The 17,120-nt window shown below is 50.4% G+C and overlaps 7 protein-coding genes across 7 annotated transcripts; 2 read left to right on the top strand and 5 right to left on the bottom strand.

Annotated features, from left to right (window-relative positions):
- Window positions 1–28: 28 nt before the first annotated feature.
- Window positions 29–3,848, bottom strand: HO133_008062 (uncharacterized protein; the record flags this gene model as incomplete). Its single annotated transcript, XM_037298930.1, has 5 exons — window positions 29–3,120; window positions 3,265–3,306; window positions 3,461–3,638; window positions 3,693–3,761; window positions 3,816–3,848. 5 exons carry the CDS (start codon window positions 3,846–3,848, stop codon window positions 29–31), a joined length of 3,414 nt encoding a protein of 1,137 aa, XP_037156266.1.
- A 1,191-nt stretch (window positions 3,849–5,039) lies between these two features.
- Window positions 5,040–6,043, top strand: HO133_008061 (uncharacterized protein; the record flags this gene model as incomplete). The annotated part of the gene is made up of 2 exons (XM_037298929.1): window positions 5,040–5,064; window positions 5,256–6,043. The coding sequence occupies 2 exons, from the start codon at window positions 5,040–5,042 to the stop codon at window positions 6,041–6,043; spliced, it is 813 nt and encodes a 270-aa protein (XP_037156265.1).
- A 526-nt stretch (window positions 6,044–6,569) lies between these two features.
- On the bottom strand, window positions 6,570–8,490 carry HO133_008060 (uncharacterized protein; the record flags this gene model as incomplete). The annotated part of the gene is made up of 2 exons (XM_037298928.1): window positions 6,570–8,180; window positions 8,227–8,490. The coding sequence occupies 2 exons, from the start codon at window positions 8,488–8,490 to the stop codon at window positions 6,570–6,572; spliced, it is 1,875 nt and encodes a 624-aa protein (XP_037156264.1).
- An 877-nt stretch (window positions 8,491–9,367) lies between these two features.
- On the top strand, window positions 9,368–12,637 carry HO133_008059 (uncharacterized protein; the record flags this gene model as incomplete). The annotated part of the gene is made up of 4 exons (XM_037298927.1): window positions 9,368–9,418; window positions 9,481–10,639; window positions 10,690–12,030; window positions 12,090–12,637. The coding sequence occupies 4 exons, from the start codon at window positions 9,368–9,370 to the stop codon at window positions 12,635–12,637; spliced, it is 3,099 nt and encodes a 1,032-aa protein (XP_037156263.1).
- Window positions 12,638–12,981: 344 nt separating this feature from the next.
- HO133_008058 (uncharacterized protein) lies at window positions 12,982–13,639 on the bottom strand (the record flags this gene model as incomplete). The annotated part of the gene is made up of 2 exons (XM_037298926.1): window positions 12,982–13,222; window positions 13,287–13,639. The coding sequence occupies 2 exons, from the start codon at window positions 13,637–13,639 to the stop codon at window positions 12,982–12,984; spliced, it is 594 nt and encodes a 197-aa protein (XP_037156262.1).
- A 639-nt stretch (window positions 13,640–14,278) lies between these two features.
- On the bottom strand, window positions 14,279–15,507 carry HO133_008057 (uncharacterized protein; the record flags this gene model as incomplete). The annotated part of the gene is made up of 2 exons (XM_037298925.1): window positions 14,279–14,968; window positions 15,034–15,507. The coding sequence occupies 2 exons, from the start codon at window positions 15,505–15,507 to the stop codon at window positions 14,279–14,281; spliced, it is 1,164 nt and encodes a 387-aa protein (XP_037156261.1).
- An 811-nt stretch (window positions 15,508–16,318) lies between these two features.
- Window positions 16,319–16,934, bottom strand: HO133_008056 (uncharacterized protein; the record flags this gene model as incomplete). The annotated part of the gene is made up of 5 exons (XM_037298924.1): window positions 16,319–16,419; window positions 16,481–16,608; window positions 16,698–16,754; window positions 16,825–16,848; window positions 16,897–16,934. The coding sequence occupies 5 exons, from the start codon at window positions 16,932–16,934 to the stop codon at window positions 16,319–16,321; spliced, it is 348 nt and encodes a 115-aa protein (XP_037156260.1).
- Between the last annotated feature and the right edge of the window lie 186 nt (window positions 16,935–17,120).

Genomic DNA, 17,120 nt, shown 5'->3' with positions numbered 1-17,120 from the left:
CGTCGACATGCTTTGGGTCTGATCTAAGCTACCTCTGCTTCTTACTGCCTTTCCCCCCTCTCTTGCCTTTTCCTGCTCCTCCTCCACCTTTTCCTTTACCACCTGCCTCTCCTGGTCCCATGACAACCCTTACTTTTCCCACAGGGACGACACCAACAATCTCAGGCTCACGGATAGCTTTGATCAACTGTGCCTCCCGCATCCTCAACGTCTCTTCCTCCAATATAGCTTCATCTCCTTCGCCACTACCTGGTCTTTTCTTCTTTTCTCTCTCTGTCACCATGCCATTCCACTTTCCAAGAATCTCTCGTACGGCTTTGCCCTTTTTCGTAGTCCCTGGCTGCAATTTTACCCTCCACTTGTATCTTCCCCCAATCGCGTCCCAAGGACCACAAACGACTAGCGCATCGAGGAGTTCGTCACCTGGAAGCGGATTCCCAACAAACGCGTCCAGGCCATCTGATCCTTCAAGTTCATGGTCATCCAACGTCTCGATGCCCTCTTCAAAATTCAGTTTGCGTAACTCTTCAGCCTTCTTGCCCTTTTCAGCAGCCATAGCATGTTGTTCTCGTCGTCGCTCTTTCTGTGTCGCAAGCTTCTTCTCCTTGTCGGCCTTAGCAGCTGCGTCCTCTGTGGCCTTCTCTTGAGCGGTAGCTGATCCAAGAAGACGCATGGCGAGGGCACGGTCCTCTTCATCTTGACTGGCGTACTTGGTCTTGAGCTTTTGGCGTTTGCCATGCTTTCCACGGACTCGAGGCGGCAGATATTTTGTGTCGGGCTGAGTAGATGGATTCGAGATTTGCGCTGGGTTTGCGTTGCCTTCCGAGTCCGTGCTTGTAGGTGCTGTCTCTGCGGGATCCATCGTGGAGGGTAGAGGACCTTTGCGTAATAGCCGGCGCTCTTTAGCATAAAGGTGACGCCTTTGATAAGTATCTGCGAACGAGTTCTCACAATTGGGAGTCTGTTCCCGCTGCTCACTTTCATCTTCCTCATTACTACTCTCGCCAGACGTTGCCTCATCGGGTTCAGTGCCTGAGTCTTTGGCTAGGACATCACTGGGGTGGTCTGGCGGATGTAATGCGCTTTGCTGGCGGCCGGTGGGTTGTAGCGGATTATCACGCACGTGGTCTGAGTTTCCATCAACCTCGCTGTCATCTCCGCCGTTGCTTTCAGCTCCGTCTGCATCTTGGATATGTCCAAGTTCTTGGTTTTCATCGTCATCGGCCTCAATTTGTTGATCTTCCGCTTGGCTTTCCATTCCATCCGCATCATCTTGGTCGCCTCCTATATCTTCAACATCTTTCCCAAGTTCTGATGGTGTAGGACCTACGGGATCTTGAACCCTATGCCTAAGATGCCGTACTTTGCTCTCTTCGCTGACTCTGAACATGATCCCAAAACCAAGGAGCAGTTGAGCTGGAGGAAGAAAGTTCTTGTGGCCTCGGATGACGAAGCTACCAGTTGGTAGGAATTCTCCCGTGGGAGCTGTTTTGGATACTTGATTTGCATCCACCCACCACGCAGACATCACCGCCTTGGAATCCCAAGCGCTCGAAGTGGCTACAGCCAGGGTGCCTGCCTGTGAGAGCGTTGAGGGCGGTACAGGGCTTTCTGACATTCCGAGCTTGTTCTTGACTATTACAGACGCGGCCCCATGCAAATCAGCATGAATGTATACATCTCCTTTTTTGAGGTACCTCTTATACAGGATTTCGTTTTGCTGGGCGTCCTTCCCACCCAGTACAAGGTAACCCTCAGAAGAAATGAAGTATACGAATTTCTCAAACCAGATAGCCTTCCTCTGAGGACGCATGACCTCCTTCTCCTGCTTCAACCCTTTCTTGAGGTCAGCACTGATCTTCTTCTCTGTACTCTTCAGAGCCTTCTCGGACGACTGGAGTGTCTTCTGCTCCTTTACGGCAGCAGACCTCTTTTGTTCGTAATACTGCCGGGCATTTGACCATGGTGAAAGCGCCAGGTCGATGTCTACAGCAAGACGCTTGTCAGCAGGCTTTGGGACATTGTGAACCTTCGTCTTGGTTTGCAGATCTTCATCGCTGTCTGAGACTGAGACATCGCTTCCGGTTTCATCTCCATCATAATCGTCTTCATCTTCATAGTTTGCCTCTGAAAGGAGTAAGGTTGCAGTGTTCTCGTAAAGTTTCAGGGGTAACTTGATCATTTCTGCTACAACGTTGTGTCGTTCCTGTTCCATTTCTATCAACCGTGCCATTTCTTGCCAATCCATGCCCTGACTTATCAGGGCATTGACCGCTACAAGAGCCTCTTGTACCTTCCGCAAGTTGGCCTCTATAGCTTGCGCTTTCCGGATATTGAGCTCCTGAACCTGCTGCAATCCTCCGAGACGTTTCTGATGATCCAGCCTTGCTGTCTCAAGCTTCCTCTTCGCATTCTCTTCCCTTTCCGTGAGACGCGACTCGAGCTTTTGTGACTCAATTGAGGAGAAGAACTCGTCGACAGTCTTGTTATAGCCGTCAAGTTCGAGCATCGTGATCTCGGAATTGTCCTCGAACTGTTGAGGTCGGAAGGGATGGAATTCCTCATACATGAGACTGTGTCTCGTAGCTGTCCCATCATTCAGGACTGGGTCTTGGACCGTGGCGGATGCTGTCTTTGCAGGTTTTGCAATGATGTACCCTTTGCACGTCACGGAACTCGTGTCTACAATCCTTTGCGCTTCCCTCAAGGTTACAACAAGCCTTTCCCTCAACGACGAGTCTTTTAGCACGTCCTCAACAGGAGTATTGGGGTCAAATGCAGCTACTCGTAGCGCGTGGTCGATCAGCATTGGTGGAAACTCGCCCATGGAACTTGCCAGAGCTTTGCGCAGAGCATCACCTGGTTTTTTCTTCGACTTCTTCTGATGCGCTGTGATCTCTCCCCCTACTTTATCAACAGCCTTTTGCAAACCTGCACTGATCCTCTCTGACGTTAAAGCTGGAATACCATTGTAATTTTGGCGATCCGTCAGCGAATACTTCAAGCCTACACGCAGCTGTTCTTGCTCCTCTGCAACTACACGAAGCAAGCTGATAATTCCCAGATCTTTGTCTGTGAGAACGATGTTGCCTCCAGCATAGAATTCGAGAAACAGACGATCTGTAGGTGCAAGCACTTAGCATTCTCTCTTCTAGAATCTGAAGTCGATCCATGAGAAGTTCCCCAGTTAAACAACAGTCCGAACAATTCGCAATTGCATATCAGTCCAACTTGGCTTGCATTGACTGTAAAAAAGTTGCTTACGTTGGCCATCGCTAAATTGAATTTCAATGATTCTGTCAGTACCTAGATGGTTCCAGCGTCAGCATATATCTTTTGGCACCAAACTTAAATCATGAAACAGGTCCCGGTGGTGCTGGGTGTGTCAAAACCCCGCGACAAGTCTTGCAATTCGATGTAGCACGGACTAGGCAGAACAGGCTTGGAGAACACAACTCACCAACCTGTGAAACGGCAGTAACCCTTCGCGTCCTCAGAAACTTGCGTAACCGTGCAACAAAAGCCGAAGGGGCAGCAGCTGTAGCCCTGGTAAAGCTTGTGAGATGACACCGGAAACCTGAGTCAATGACCAAGGATTTACGCTGGTCCGGCTTGGCGAATTTCAGGAGGAAGATACGCTTCGTAATGTTGTATCAGCGCGAGCTGTAGGCCAGCTCAGAAGAATCACGTACGGATGAGAGATCATAGACATTGGCAAGACGCAGCGTACAGAGAGCGTGTGACAGTTCTTGAGCAATGACCTTGGACTACTCAGCATCGCTAGCACGAAACTTATGGGCATTTTAGAGGCTCACCTTGACGTCCAGAGAGGAGAATCTTTGCTTCATGATTGCATATAAGTTTGAAGGAATGAAAGAAGATAAAGACTGAAATAACTAAGTATTCCAAAAGGCAAGTGATACCCATACATGTACAGAGGTCTGCACCGAAAGTCCTGCACCCGCCAAGACTCTTGCGCTCAGACTTCGGATAACGCCCCACCTAAAGGGTTACCTGGACAATGCGTCTGGAGTTCTTCGGAATCGCACCTAGCCCTAGCCAGGTTTCGGGGCTTACTGCCCCTATCAAGGCTAAAAGAAGTACCTTAAGTCCCATCATGCGCTGTAAGAAGATATTTTTAGGCTTCCCCTCTACAGGGCCGCTTTCCGAAAGTAGGGTTAGGGCTGCACTAGTGCGGGTGCAGGACTTTCGGTGCAGACCTCTGTACACCCCATTTTGATACATTGACACCTCCCGTCATATCCGGGAATAGCTTCCGAGGTTCCGGGTACGAAGGGTGTTAATTAGACTCGATACACTCTACTTTGTATTTAAGGGTAGTCTCCACGATCAGCTTTACGGTTAACTTCCGGAGGGCGACTCTATTTCAAATTTAGCGCATCGAACGTGTGTATGAGCGAATTCGTACAGGAGGGGTCTCCCGAAGGGAGGGAGGATCCTGACCACGAGTAACGCACTCTGCAGGTACTTGTAGGTAGCAAGACCATGCACGGCACTCGAAGCACTCGAAATAACGCCCAGCCCGGAAACAGCACCCGGATGTGAGGGGGTGTCAGTATATCAAAATGGGGTGTACATTTATCACGTCCCTACTAATAAAACGATTGATTACATTTTAGCAGTCGTGAGTTTTAAACAGACCTTAGTTCCGACACCAGAGCACACTAAGCTTCCATCAGTGCCCCCAAGTGAAAACTGTGAACCAGCTTGACTTGAGGCATAAGGTAGAATCGGTTCTGTTAGGCATTCTTTAATTATGAGTACATCAGTCTGCATCTTGCACCTCGGAGCTCACAAATACCTTAGACATTATGCATAAGACATCCCCTTCCTCACATGAATATGAAGATAATTTCAAATCAAAGGCTTAGAGCTCCCCTTGTTTTTCTTTACCAATCATCCTCTCTGCTCTCTCAGCGCGCATTCCTGTTCAGAACATTGTCTCATTGCCTCTCAACGCATTCACATACGCTACATCTTCTCCACCCAAAGGCCTCACTACTTCAGTGCTTGTCGTTATGGCAATCCGCGTTGGTGTGGATGGTTTGTCTGCCAGGGCCAAAACCTCTTGGGCTAGTTCTGCACACTTGCCATATCTTCAAGCGTCTGGGGGTAGATATGCCATTACTGCTCTTTGCAACTTCTGTGTTTCGACCGCGCAATCTGCTATCGAGGCCTACAGTTTGCCTGCCAGTATATTTATTGCGAGTGGCCTCTGGCATCGAATCTGGAAGGAGCTGAAGAGCTAGATGCTTTGGCCAAAGAGAACAATGCCCGGACAATGATCGGGCTCCAGGGAGAGCTGTCGCCACTAATACTGAAGGTCAAATCTTTGATCGAACAAGAGAACAAGATCGGAAAGGTCCTTAGCAGCTCCATCATCGCAGCGGGTGGGACCAGAACGCGCGACAGTATAGTAGAGGGGCTGAGATACTTTACCCGGAGGATTGTTGGTGGCAACATTATTACTATTGGACTCCGCCATATGATCGACTTCGTGATGCTGGTACTGGGCGAGCTGTCAGCTTTCCGATCACCGCTGAATATCCAGCGCCCCCAGGTTCCAATTATGGGCAGCGATGGGACCGTCATAGAAAGTGTCGCCACAGATGTTGCCGACCACATCATGCTCCTAGGTCTTTTAAGCTCTGGCGCTCCATTGTCTGTCACCTTCCGTCGTGGACCTCCATTTAAGGGTACGCCCGGCTTCATATGGTCGATCCATGGCGAAAAGGGGGAGATCCGGATCACGGCGACTGGGCCCGCACTGCAGGCCAATGATGTTGAAACAAAGTTGACGCTCCACACTTTCGATCAAGAAGAAGTCGAAGTTATCGAATGGGATCGGCATTTCAAAGACCCGCCACGACCGGCTCGGAATGTGGCCGCAATGTATGAAGCATTCGCAAATCGAGAGACGGAGAAGTATCCGGATTGTACCCACGCGGTGCTAAGACATAGGCAGATTGAGGAGGTATTCAAAAGTGCTGAGGAGGGTCGAAGGGGTGTGTATCTAGGATGAATCTTCTGCAGTGGCACCTGTGGTACGGAGGCAGTAGACAAGCCGTCAAAAGATCTGGGGATTCTGTGTGCTAGTTTGCGTTTGGTCTTGCATAACAGGCTAATTGACAATCACATCGAACGTACTACTTGGTGAATGATTCGTAAACCCATCTCACTTGCCCGATCCTTTCCCTATTTGAAAACCTTGATGGAACAAGCCAAAGTACCATTACTTTCCGGCATCTGTTCATTTGCTACTCCGAGGTTCACCAACCGACACAAATGCCTGCCACAAGAAGACGCCCCACGCTCCGCCCACTACTTGTACGACGTCCTCGCCATATTGTACAATAGCTTCCATCAACAAGCCATCTTATGCCTTGCCAAGCATCAATAGCAGAGTCCAGAAGTGCTTAGAAACCGAGTGCTGCCTGTCGCCACCGCAGGAGGCACGACCGGCTCCTGTGTCAACACCAGTGATGACGACACTCAAAAATCGCAACACACGGCAGAACATCGATCCAAGCAGGCCCCTGTAGTCTCGCCTAGGAGATGGCAACGACGGCAGGTGCGACCGTTTCTTGCTCTGCAATCTCCCCACCAGCTTCTGTCTCGGCCCACGAACCCCACAACCCTCTTTTCGCACGGATGCGTAAAGGTCCGGAGAGAGTGTCTTCAGCTTGCTCAACCTTGACAGCATCTTTAGTTGCCAATACTAGCACTTCGAAAAACATCTTCGTTGCATCAACTTTGCTGGTGGTATCTTCGGGGAGCAGCTGCTGGAACAGGATGTTGGCCTTCTTCTGCTGAGATGGGCTGCCGTCGGCGGAGGATCCAAAACGGTCACGGAGAAGGTGTACTGCATGCTTTGTGCCCTGAGACACAGCTCCTTGCTCCATTGGGTGCAACAAAGGAGCAGTGGTGTCGTCGAATTGATCTCTTGCAGCCTCATCGTCTTCTTCATCGTCTTCGCGTCCGGCCAAGCCAGGACCTTCATCATCATGCGCAGGAAGGAAGCCGTCATCGGCTGGAAGGTCAATCGCTGCAGATTGCTCTCGTGCTGCAGCACCGCCGCCAAGGCCAAGACCTTCATCGGGAGCGCCGAACATGTCGTCCTCGGGGATCTCGAGTTGCGGCATATCGTCCATGCCTGCTTGGGCTTCGTCCTCGCCGACATCCGCGACACCACTGTCACGCTTTCTCTTCAACTCGCCTGATTTTCTGACTACCTCGATAGATAAGATGCCTCTGAGCTCGGGTGCCCATCCCTTGGCCCGACCTTCGCCCATAATATTTGAAACAAAGTCGCCGTTCTTCTGCATGTTCATCAAGTTCAACAACAACGGGTCTCGGGACAAGTAGGAAGCTGGCTTAAGAATCGCTGATCTATCTACCTGTTGCTGCTTGATCTGAGTCGAAGAGAGCATGGTTTCTGAGTCTGTTTGAATGATTTTCCTTTTCTTAGCTTTATGGGTCGCTTGGTGCATTGAGGTTTCCTCTCCCTCTTCGTTGATGTTGGTAGCATCAAAATCGCGCACAACACTCGAACGAACCGAAGACAATGGCGATTGAGATGCTCTCTGAAGACGAGGATCAGCAGGGACAGAGGGTCCTGTAAGTGCATCATCCATTGGCAGTATAAAGTCATCTGCATCATCGAGTAGCATGCGACCACTGTCAGGCATTTCATCATCGCGATCTTCAATTAGAGATGGTACTCGGCTGCTCAGCCGGGTTCGTGTGTTCTCGTCATAGCCAAAGTCATGCTGAAACTTGTCCTCGTCCCCTATGAGATCATCTTCCAAGCTTCTGGGGGGAGGTGCCTTGCGTCCGACCTCGATACTTGGCCCGTCGTCGAGTCCGAGATCGAGGTCTAGATCAATGTTCATGTCTTCTTCATCGAATTCGGCCCTTTCATCCCTGGGAGGTTCATGGCGCCCGATTTCAATGCTCAAGGGATCTGAAAGCACTTGACTGTTCCAATTCAGAGGGTCGTCCTTCTTGGTGCCGAAATCGATGTTCATAGGGCGGAAGTCGAGTAGGGAAGGGTCGAGATCGGGCATCATTGGATCACTAATTCTATCCGCTACTGTAAGGGCAGCTGCGCTGGGCATGTTTAGATTGGCCGGAAGATCGACGTTTCCGGGACGGAAAGCCTGAAGTTGTGAACGATAGTACGAGTGATGGAGCACCTTAACTTACCATCTTGATTTTGAGCAACGCCTCATTGCAATCATCTAGGAGGTATCTTGCCTTCCGACTATAGATTCTGACCACACCCAGGAGTAGCTGGCCACTTAGACGAAGGGCCATCGGCGCCGTGCCTTGATCAACAATGGCGTTGACGCTGCTCTCAATGTTCGATTGTAGAATATGTGTTTTTGATAGCTTGCGCTCCAAGTTGGCGGAAAGCCAGACGCGAGCCAGAGGCCCGGTCTTGGAGAGAAGAGTCTCCGAGTAAAACATTTTGGGCAAAGACTGGATCAAAGAGCATAGAACCTTGTAGTAACTGCTGAAGCTGGACGTATCGTGCGCTCAATGTGGGAAAGACTCGCTCCAAGCTGCACTGTTGATAGGCGCGTCGATTGTGTACGTGTAGCAGGAACAACTTAATCAGCACTTGCAGCAACACTGGTCCTTGATTCCAGCGACAGACTGAGACGCGATTCAGTAAGAGTAGCAGTGGGTTTGCCGGAGCTGAGTCGTGCAATGCGCTGGAAGGAAAGGCAGGATGGGAATGTTGTGGCTGGAGCCGGGCGCTACTAGTACTTAATTACCCTAGGATGCAGTGCGGAGGATGCAATGAATATTTGCTATCTCTATAACGAGCCCGTTTGCAGTATGGTCGTCCCAGAGGAACTTATTCTAACTGTTATTCGCTCACCAAATGGCTTCATCAAAGTGAATTTCCAAACTATAGTACAGCTGCTGCTGGGTCTATGTTTGGTGATGTTATAGATTACCGGTAATTTTGCATCCTCGGGTAAATTGCATCTCAACCCTCACGCTAAAGTCTTGCAATGTATTGTACATTGGAGTCCCGAGAATTATGTGTTGCGAACAATTCAAATAGAAGTATTGTCATTCACCGCAGCTTAAACATACATTCAGGCGATAGATATCTGCACTCTTTCTTTCGTCCCGCCCTCGGTACATTGCATGCGGAGACCCGAAGGTGGAACTCTCTGAACACCACGGACGAAGAGCATAGCATTCGCCAATCTGTCGGCAGCGGCACTTCGGGCTGAAGTGCGGCCGTCAGCTTGACTACCTTTCCGGTCATGAAATTATGTCAAGACCTCATACTCCCTTACCCCTCCCCAATGGCCCCAACTCGAGGAACATGCACCAAGGCTCCAGGCCGGGGACACCCCGCCCCATGTTCTCTGGCTCGGTGAGAAATGGCTAACTACGACCGAATTTGTATCTGGCAGCATTGGCTGACTGCTTCTTCAGGCGGGCACCTCAGCATACTCCCTCCTCACCCCTGAAGAGACCCAGCAACGACTGAATACATCACTCACCCGAGGTCTATCCCCTTCTGATGCCGAAGCCAGGCTTCTCCAGCATGGGGCAAACGAGCTTCCACATGAAGAACCTGAGCCCTTGTGGCTTCGCTTCCTGAAACAGTTCAAGGAAACTCTCATATTGCTCCTACTGGCTTCTGCTGTCGTGTCTTTCATCATGGGCAATCTGGACGACGCAGTCAGTATCACTATCGCTGTGACAATCGTAGTCACGGTTGGTTTCGTACAAGAGTATAGATCAGAAAAGTCCTTGGAATCTCTCAACAAGCTCGTCCCGCACTATGCTCATCTCATCAGAGGTACTCCAGAAGGCAAGAGAAGACTTGGTCAAGATTTACAAGAAGGAATTGAAATGGAGCCAATACCCAACGGCTCCGTTCCCTCCCTCGGGACGGCGTCAACCACCGTCCCCGCCCGTCAATTGGTCCAAGGTGATTTAGTCATTTTTTCCACAGGAGATAGAATACCTGCAGACATACGGATCACTAGTGCGGCAGATCTATCCATCGACGAGTCAAATCTGACTGGGGAGAACGAGCCAGCCTTAAAGCAAGCTGGTGCACTGGATCGCGCACAAGCAAGGCCAGCCCCATATGGCCGGTCTCCATCACCTTCATACGCCTCGCCAGCAGCAGGAACTGTAGGGGCGGACATAAGGCTCAATGAACAAGTCAATATTGCTTTCATGGGTACGCTGGTTCGGTCGGGACACGGTCAGGGTTTAGTCATAGGTACTGGAGCCGGCACAGAGTTTGGTGGAATCTCAGCATCGCTGCAAGAAATCGAGAGCCCTCGAACGCCTCTACAACTCTCAATGGATCGCCTCGGGCAAGAGTTGAGTTGGATGTCATTTGGAGTCATTGCACTAATAGTTATAGTTGGACTATGGCAAGGGAGAAAACTACTGGAGATGTTTCAAATTGGGGTTTCGCTCGCCGTGGCTGCTATACCTGAGGGTCTTCCGATCATCGTGACAGTAACGCTTGCTTTAGGCGTTCTGAGGATGTCCAAACATGGCGCAATTGTTAGGAGACTACCGAGCGTGGAGACCCTTGGTTCAGTGAATGTCGTTTGCAGCGACAAAACTGGTATTTTCCCTACTTGACCAACTACCGACGGATATTGATGCAGGCTCCAGGCACATTAACCCTGAACCACATGACAGTAACAAAGCTGTGGCACTTCGACGCACCGTACCCCATTGAGGTAAACATAGACTTGGTGTCCGCGTCACCCGACCCTGCTACGCGAACAATACTGCGGGTCGGCAATATTGCTAACAACGCTCGACTGTCTCGCGCTAATGCGAGCTCACCGGCGACTGCATCCTCTGCCGCGATCATGTCGTCAACACTTGGCCAGGACCCAAACGCGGTCAGCGCCAAAAGCCGTTGGGTTGGTCAGCCGACAGATGTTGCTATCTTGGACCTTCTGGATGCTTTCGGCGAGGACGACGTTCGCGATCGGATCGGAGCACGAAGTGCAGAGACGCCGTTTAGTTCTGAACGGAAATGGATGGGAGTAGTCATCGCGGCTAATCATGGTAAAGATTTAGGAAACGGAGTCGAAGTTGCCTACATCAAAGGCGCTCTGGAACAGGTCTTGAAGCGATGTGATACTTACATCTCCAAAGACGGAAAGGAGATCATTTTGGACGAGCCAAGGCGACAAGCCGCCATTTCTGCTGCAGAGAAGATGGCAGAGGATGGCCTCAGAGTCTTAGGGTTTGCAAGCGGCTCGAACAGAGATGCCACAAGATCGGCAAAGTCTGGACAGGCTCCAAGTCGTAGTGGCACACCGCGACCAGGTGTCGCTCGTGATGGTAGCCGTCAATCAAACGAAGATGCGTACCAGGGCCTTGTGTTTGCTGGAATAGTTGGCATGAACGATCCACCTCGAAAAGATGTTGATAAGTCGATACGGCGGCTAATGACAGGCGGCGTCAAAGTCATTATGATCACTGGGGATGCTGAGACAACGGCCGTTGCTATTGCAAGGCGCCTAGGAATGCCTCTTAGCTCCTCGAGGGCAGGGTATCGACCGGTTCTAAGAGGTGACGAGCTAGACCAGATGTCTTCAGAAGAGCTTGCTGACGCAATGGCTGGTACCTCGATATTTGCCCGTACAAGCCCTGAGCATAAGATGAAGATCATCCGCGCTTTGCAATCTCGAGGCGATATTGTCGCAATGACGGGAGATGGCGTCAATGATGCTCCGGCTTTGAAGAAGGCGGATATTGGCATCTCCATGGGCCTCCTCGGCACTGATGTTGCGAAAGAAGCAGCCGACATGATCCTCACCGACGACGACTTTTCCACTATCTTGAGCGCCATCGAAGAGGGCAAAGGCATCTTTTACAACATCCAGAACTTCCTCACCTTTCAACTCAGCACCAGCGTCGCGGCCCTCTCTTTGGTGCTCCTGAGCACTTTCCTCGGCTTCAGCAACCCTTTGAATGCGATGCAAATCTTGTGGATAAGTAAGCCTTTCAACTTAGTTTTTGGACTCGGGGATTGCAGCGCTAATTGCTATGACTAGACATCCTCATGGACGGTCCCCCTGCTCAGTCTTTAGGCGTCGAGCCCGTAGATCCTGCAATCATGAATCGACCACCTCGTTCTAGAGCCGCACGTGTTCTCACTCGCCCTGTCATCCAGCGCGTTCTCACGTCCGCGACTGTCATCATGATAGGCACCCTTGGTATTTATTATCGAGAAATGTCGTCCGATAATACCGTTACCGCTCGCGATACCACCATGACTTTTACCTGTTTCGTCTTTTTCGACATGTTCAATGCCCTGACCTGCCGAAGCGAGGGCAAAAGTATTCTTAGAGGAGAATTGGCCTTGACAGGGAACCGCATGTTCAATTTTGCTGTTGGGGGCAGTCTGTTAGGCCAGCTCGCTGTCATATATGTCCCGTTTTTCCAGCGAATCTTTCAAACCGAGGGCCTAGCGCTGCGAGATTTGGGATTGCTAGCCGCGTTGGCCAGTTCAGTATTCTGGATTGATGAAGCGAGAAAGTATGAGAGGGCCAGGAATAGAAGGATTACAGGGCTTGGAGGAGGGTACAGCGCGAGTGTATGAATACTGTTTAGTACTGCCGTTGAGATGCATAATCTTTGTACATAGCATGGGAAGGCAATCAGCGCATACCCTCGTGTTTTGGAAGAACGATCATCGTTGGTCTAGTCAGATCCCGCCTTCAGCGTTTCGACCCCATCACGGCTCTCATAACTTGCGACCGAGTTTCCCTATACGCCTTGGCGAGCAAACCGTAAGGTGGAATGATACGTCCTGGCTGTCTTTGGACCCGGAGCTACCTCCATCATTAAAGCACAACGTGTCGTGATTTTTCCAGCCCAACCCATTATCTGAGCATAAGTTGTCCCACGAAGTCTGCCACCTTCACATTTCAACGATCAGACACCCTACATCTGTCTCATCCGCTCCGCCAATTTGTTTTTGCCAAACTCAAGCAAATTGTAAACGCCTTGTTCGCTGAAGTCCACACCTTTGATGTTCGTAACGTCCTGCGCCGGTGCCCTGCTGACCCTGCTCGCCACGACCACAGGATCAACTTCGAGTATGATGCCGTCGTCGACGATCTCGTCCATGGCGAGCGAGACGAGGTCATAGTTTTCTATCAAGGTGCGTTTGTCTGTGGAATTCCTGCAACGAAACCATGATTAGCTGCTCGAATAAGGATCGGGGACAGAGGAAAGCGGGCACTAACTTCAGTAATATGGATAACGAATCCCTCAGCGCCAGGACGACGCCGAACAGCAAAATCTCGTTTTCCTCCCCGCCGCCTACCACGTAAAGCATAACATCCCCCTCCATCTTGAAGACGACTACTCGGCCATCGTACAGTATGATGTCACTCGACTGCTTATTCGTCTTTTCCAGGAGCCCCTTCTCGAAAGCTTTTTGCTCCTTGATAGTTGGGTAGGGGTTGGCGCCTGGGTGGGACGTGCTATTTGGCGGGGCGTGGGGAGCAGAGTAGTATTTTGTGAGGATGCGGGAGCGGTCGTCGGTGGAGAGGATCAGGATGGCATTGACGGAGAAGAGAGACATGTTGGGCAACATAGTGGCGGTGAAGAGAGGACTCAATGGGGGGAGGTTTGTAGCAGCAATTGGATATGGAATTGAATCTAGGAGATCTTCTGGGAGTCGTGGCCGACGGAAAGAAGCTAAAGAGCCCTCGGAGCTGAGGCTCTGCGGAACAATCCAGACTAAAGTGAGTACTACCTTAGTAATTAAGGTACCTCAAAGGTAAGGTACTTTACATGTTTTCTATGGCTCGCTAAGGTAATCCCGGTCGCTAGTAAGGCGAGCCTTGTTCTTGGCGTATAATCTTAGTCATGCTGTCCAGGAGTGAGTTACCTCGCTTAATAGCGCCGGGAGAGTTGACCAATCAAACTACGATTTTCGCGGAGAACTGAGTAATTTGATTGGTCAGCTCTCCCGGCGCTATTAAGCGAGGTAACTCACTCCTGGACAGCACGAGTAGGTATTTGCTTACATTTGCTCATGCGAGAAGTCTTCCCATCCATCATGCTCCCGTGATACTCCTTGAGGCTGTTGCATTAATGGTGAGCTCTCTATATCTAACATATGTACATCCTGCACCTTCGATACAAGCGCCACGCCAATATCTACCGGTACTCCACGCTGTTCCAGAAAAGACTTGTCATTGCTCTAGCCAAATACACAAAACGCCCAGTGCTACGAATCTTTTGCATGACCCTGTTGCATCTTTGCTTTTCCTTCTTTTGACGGATCAGGGGGATTCTCGAGGTCGCCGCCACTTCCACTCCCCTCTCCATCAACTGCGGGATCATATTCGTCCAGTTTTCTGGGCTCCATTTTGAGCTTTGGCTTGTCCTTGCCTTCAGCGACCGTGATTTCCGCACCATCTTTAGTAGTCTCGTTCCCAGCAACGATACTACGTGCGCCGTCATAGTCTTCACCGTGAGAACGCCGCCGTCTGGTCCGACCATGTTCCTCAATGCTGTCTTCATCTCCGTCTTCGTGAGGAATAGGGTCATGGTCCGATGGCTTCTGGTCCTTGATGAAGCTATCAATGATATAGTATTGTAGCGCATTCATCACAACGGGGAAGAATAGCATGACGAAGAAGACTTGCACCATCTCGTTGCCTTCCGTCCACCGTAGAGCCCAGTCACCGACTCGTATTATCCACGGGCATATCTGGAAGATGAAGAAGACACAGGCTTTCATTCCTAGCAGGCCGAGGAAGTAGATGAAGGATTGTTTGAGCCACCATTGCGTTTTTGGCGGACGACCGTAATTCCCAGACTGTATTGACTCGGGCGGATTGCCCAGAGGGGTGAGAGAGAAACCGTGCGTCAACAGTCGTAGAAGTACAACGAGGATTGGTATGCCGACAGTAGTCTTCAATGCAAGCATTATTTCAGCCAACTATACATCATCTCGGGAAGGCGGGGTTTGAAACTTACGTCGATAGCCAAGTTCAGCAAGTAGAAAGAGCAAGGGTTGGCCTGATAGTCGCCAGCTTTTATAGTCAGCTGCCCGGAAGACAACATCGACATTAGTAGGTTGGCAATGTGCAGCAATGCTGAGCCCACGACTTGCTTCGACGCGTCAAAAGCCCAGATTTTTATCGGTCGCTGAGGCCTTTCCCGCCATCGCTTAAAGACCAGTACTAGCAGTGCCAAAACTCCAAGAGCGCCTTGTATGAAGAGAGCAAAGGGGCCTAGCAGTGCACACTCCCCATTCTCCGCGCCTGGTCTCGACTCGCCGCTAGACGTCAAATTCATCGGAGAAGTCGGGGTTATGGTGGAAAGGGATGATGAATGCCTGAAGGTTGATGCAGCAATGTATGAAAGAGTCGGCGAAAAGACCATTTCTACCATCTCTGCGGGTAACGAATGGGCAGCTGGTGTTGGCAGGACCACATCATCGGGCGACATGATTCTTGGGGGACAGGTAGGCCGGGCTAGAGAAGCCAAAAGTTGGGTATACAGAGATAGGTAACTAGCACCACGAAGGACAGTGGGTGAGTGGGTGAGTCAGTCGTGGGTTGGTGAAATTCTCCCGCGCCAAATTGTTGTATTCTGATTTCCAGTCCTGGGTGAGGGGCAAAGAGGCTCTTGGTCTGACGTATACTTCAGGGTCTCCGGCGGCGAGGAGAACGTAACGAAGGGTGCTTATAGAATAAGGACTCGGTCATGTAATTTCTAACATCTGATCAAATGCACGACCAAATAACACGGATATCAGGGGGCGATGCAAAACAAGTAGCTGTTAATAACGCGGGGCGTTGAGTGCTGCGAATTGAGGCTGCAGGATGCAGACGCCCTGGACCCAGGGTGAAACGCCGCTGGTGGCGCCAATCCTTGCCGTTTGCAGGTCACATCAAGACCCATTCATCATATTCTCTAGGAGCTACACACAACAGAAGTACTCTGAAGAGCTTACTACTTCAAACATATGATATGCTTCACTTAGGGGGGACATGAATGAGAATCGGTGAAGCTCGTTCATCATTTGGAGCTAAGTTTGCAAGGTCTTGGTTTTCCTCAGCTTGGGTGCCCTCATGCCTCCAGCCAGGCATTTTTTTGGCGATACCATTCTCCGTCGGACTACCTTATTTGACTTGGAACGCCTTACTCCCTGCTTAACGTACAAAAGTCTCAGCAGAGAATAATAGATCGCTCGGCGAACCCTCGTGCGCGAAGTGCCTATCCAAAGGGATTCCACATATACCCCAGCACCCCAAGCTCAGTCAATGCCGTGCTGCTTTTTCAGCTTCTCCAAGTTCTCTTGTCTTTCAGCTAGATCTTCTTTTGATTTCGCCATCTTTTCTGGTTGGTGGTAGAGAACTGCACTCATTAGCACGAAAGTAAATAAAGTCATCTGTCTGTAGCATATTGTCTGACATACCGACCAGATAGCGATTCTGGAAATTGAACCCATTCAACTTATCACATGCCTGCTTTGCGTCCATGACATCCTCATATACCACGAATGCGGTGCCTTTGGTATTGTTGGCGATGCCTTGCCGTATTTGCCTGTCCTATCAATCAGCCGCCGAACGACACATCAAAGACCCATGGTGGTCTACACGTCGACCGTAGGATGTGGTCAAGGATACACGCACCGTACGGGCCCGAACTTTCCAAACAGATCAAACAAATCCTCAGGCGTGACGTTATAGCTAGTTCGAGTCAGCAGGAGGACCGAAAACTGCGTAAAGAAGGCATTAGCTGAACGCAAGGAAATCTGACCTCAAATTCTTTACGAATAGAGCCCTAAACGCTATGGTCAGCTACTTGTTACCGACGCCAGCAGTAACTTACCGGTTTACTTCAGGGGCCAGCTTTCCACCGCGACTCATCTCTTGCTAGGTTGGTGGGATCTTTAGATGGCTCTTCTGTGGTATCCAGCATATGACGGATTAGATAGATGCTGTCCAATTTTTCCTGTAGACTTTTAAGTTGGAGGAAGTCCCCTGGCTCCGCATGGGAAATAGACTACTTTAATTTAGGTTCGACATGATGCCTGGTGATGCATGCATGCCGGG

The sequence above is a fragment of the Letharia lupina genome (assembly GCF_014066315.1).
Source record: "Letharia lupina isolate WasteWater1 chromosome Unknown contig_4, whole genome shotgun sequence".
NCBI lineage: Eukaryota > Fungi > Ascomycota > Lecanoromycetes > Lecanorales > Parmeliaceae > Letharia > Letharia lupina.
Note: the sequence above shows the minus strand (reverse complement) of the source record. Positions and strands in the feature narration are given on the sequence as shown.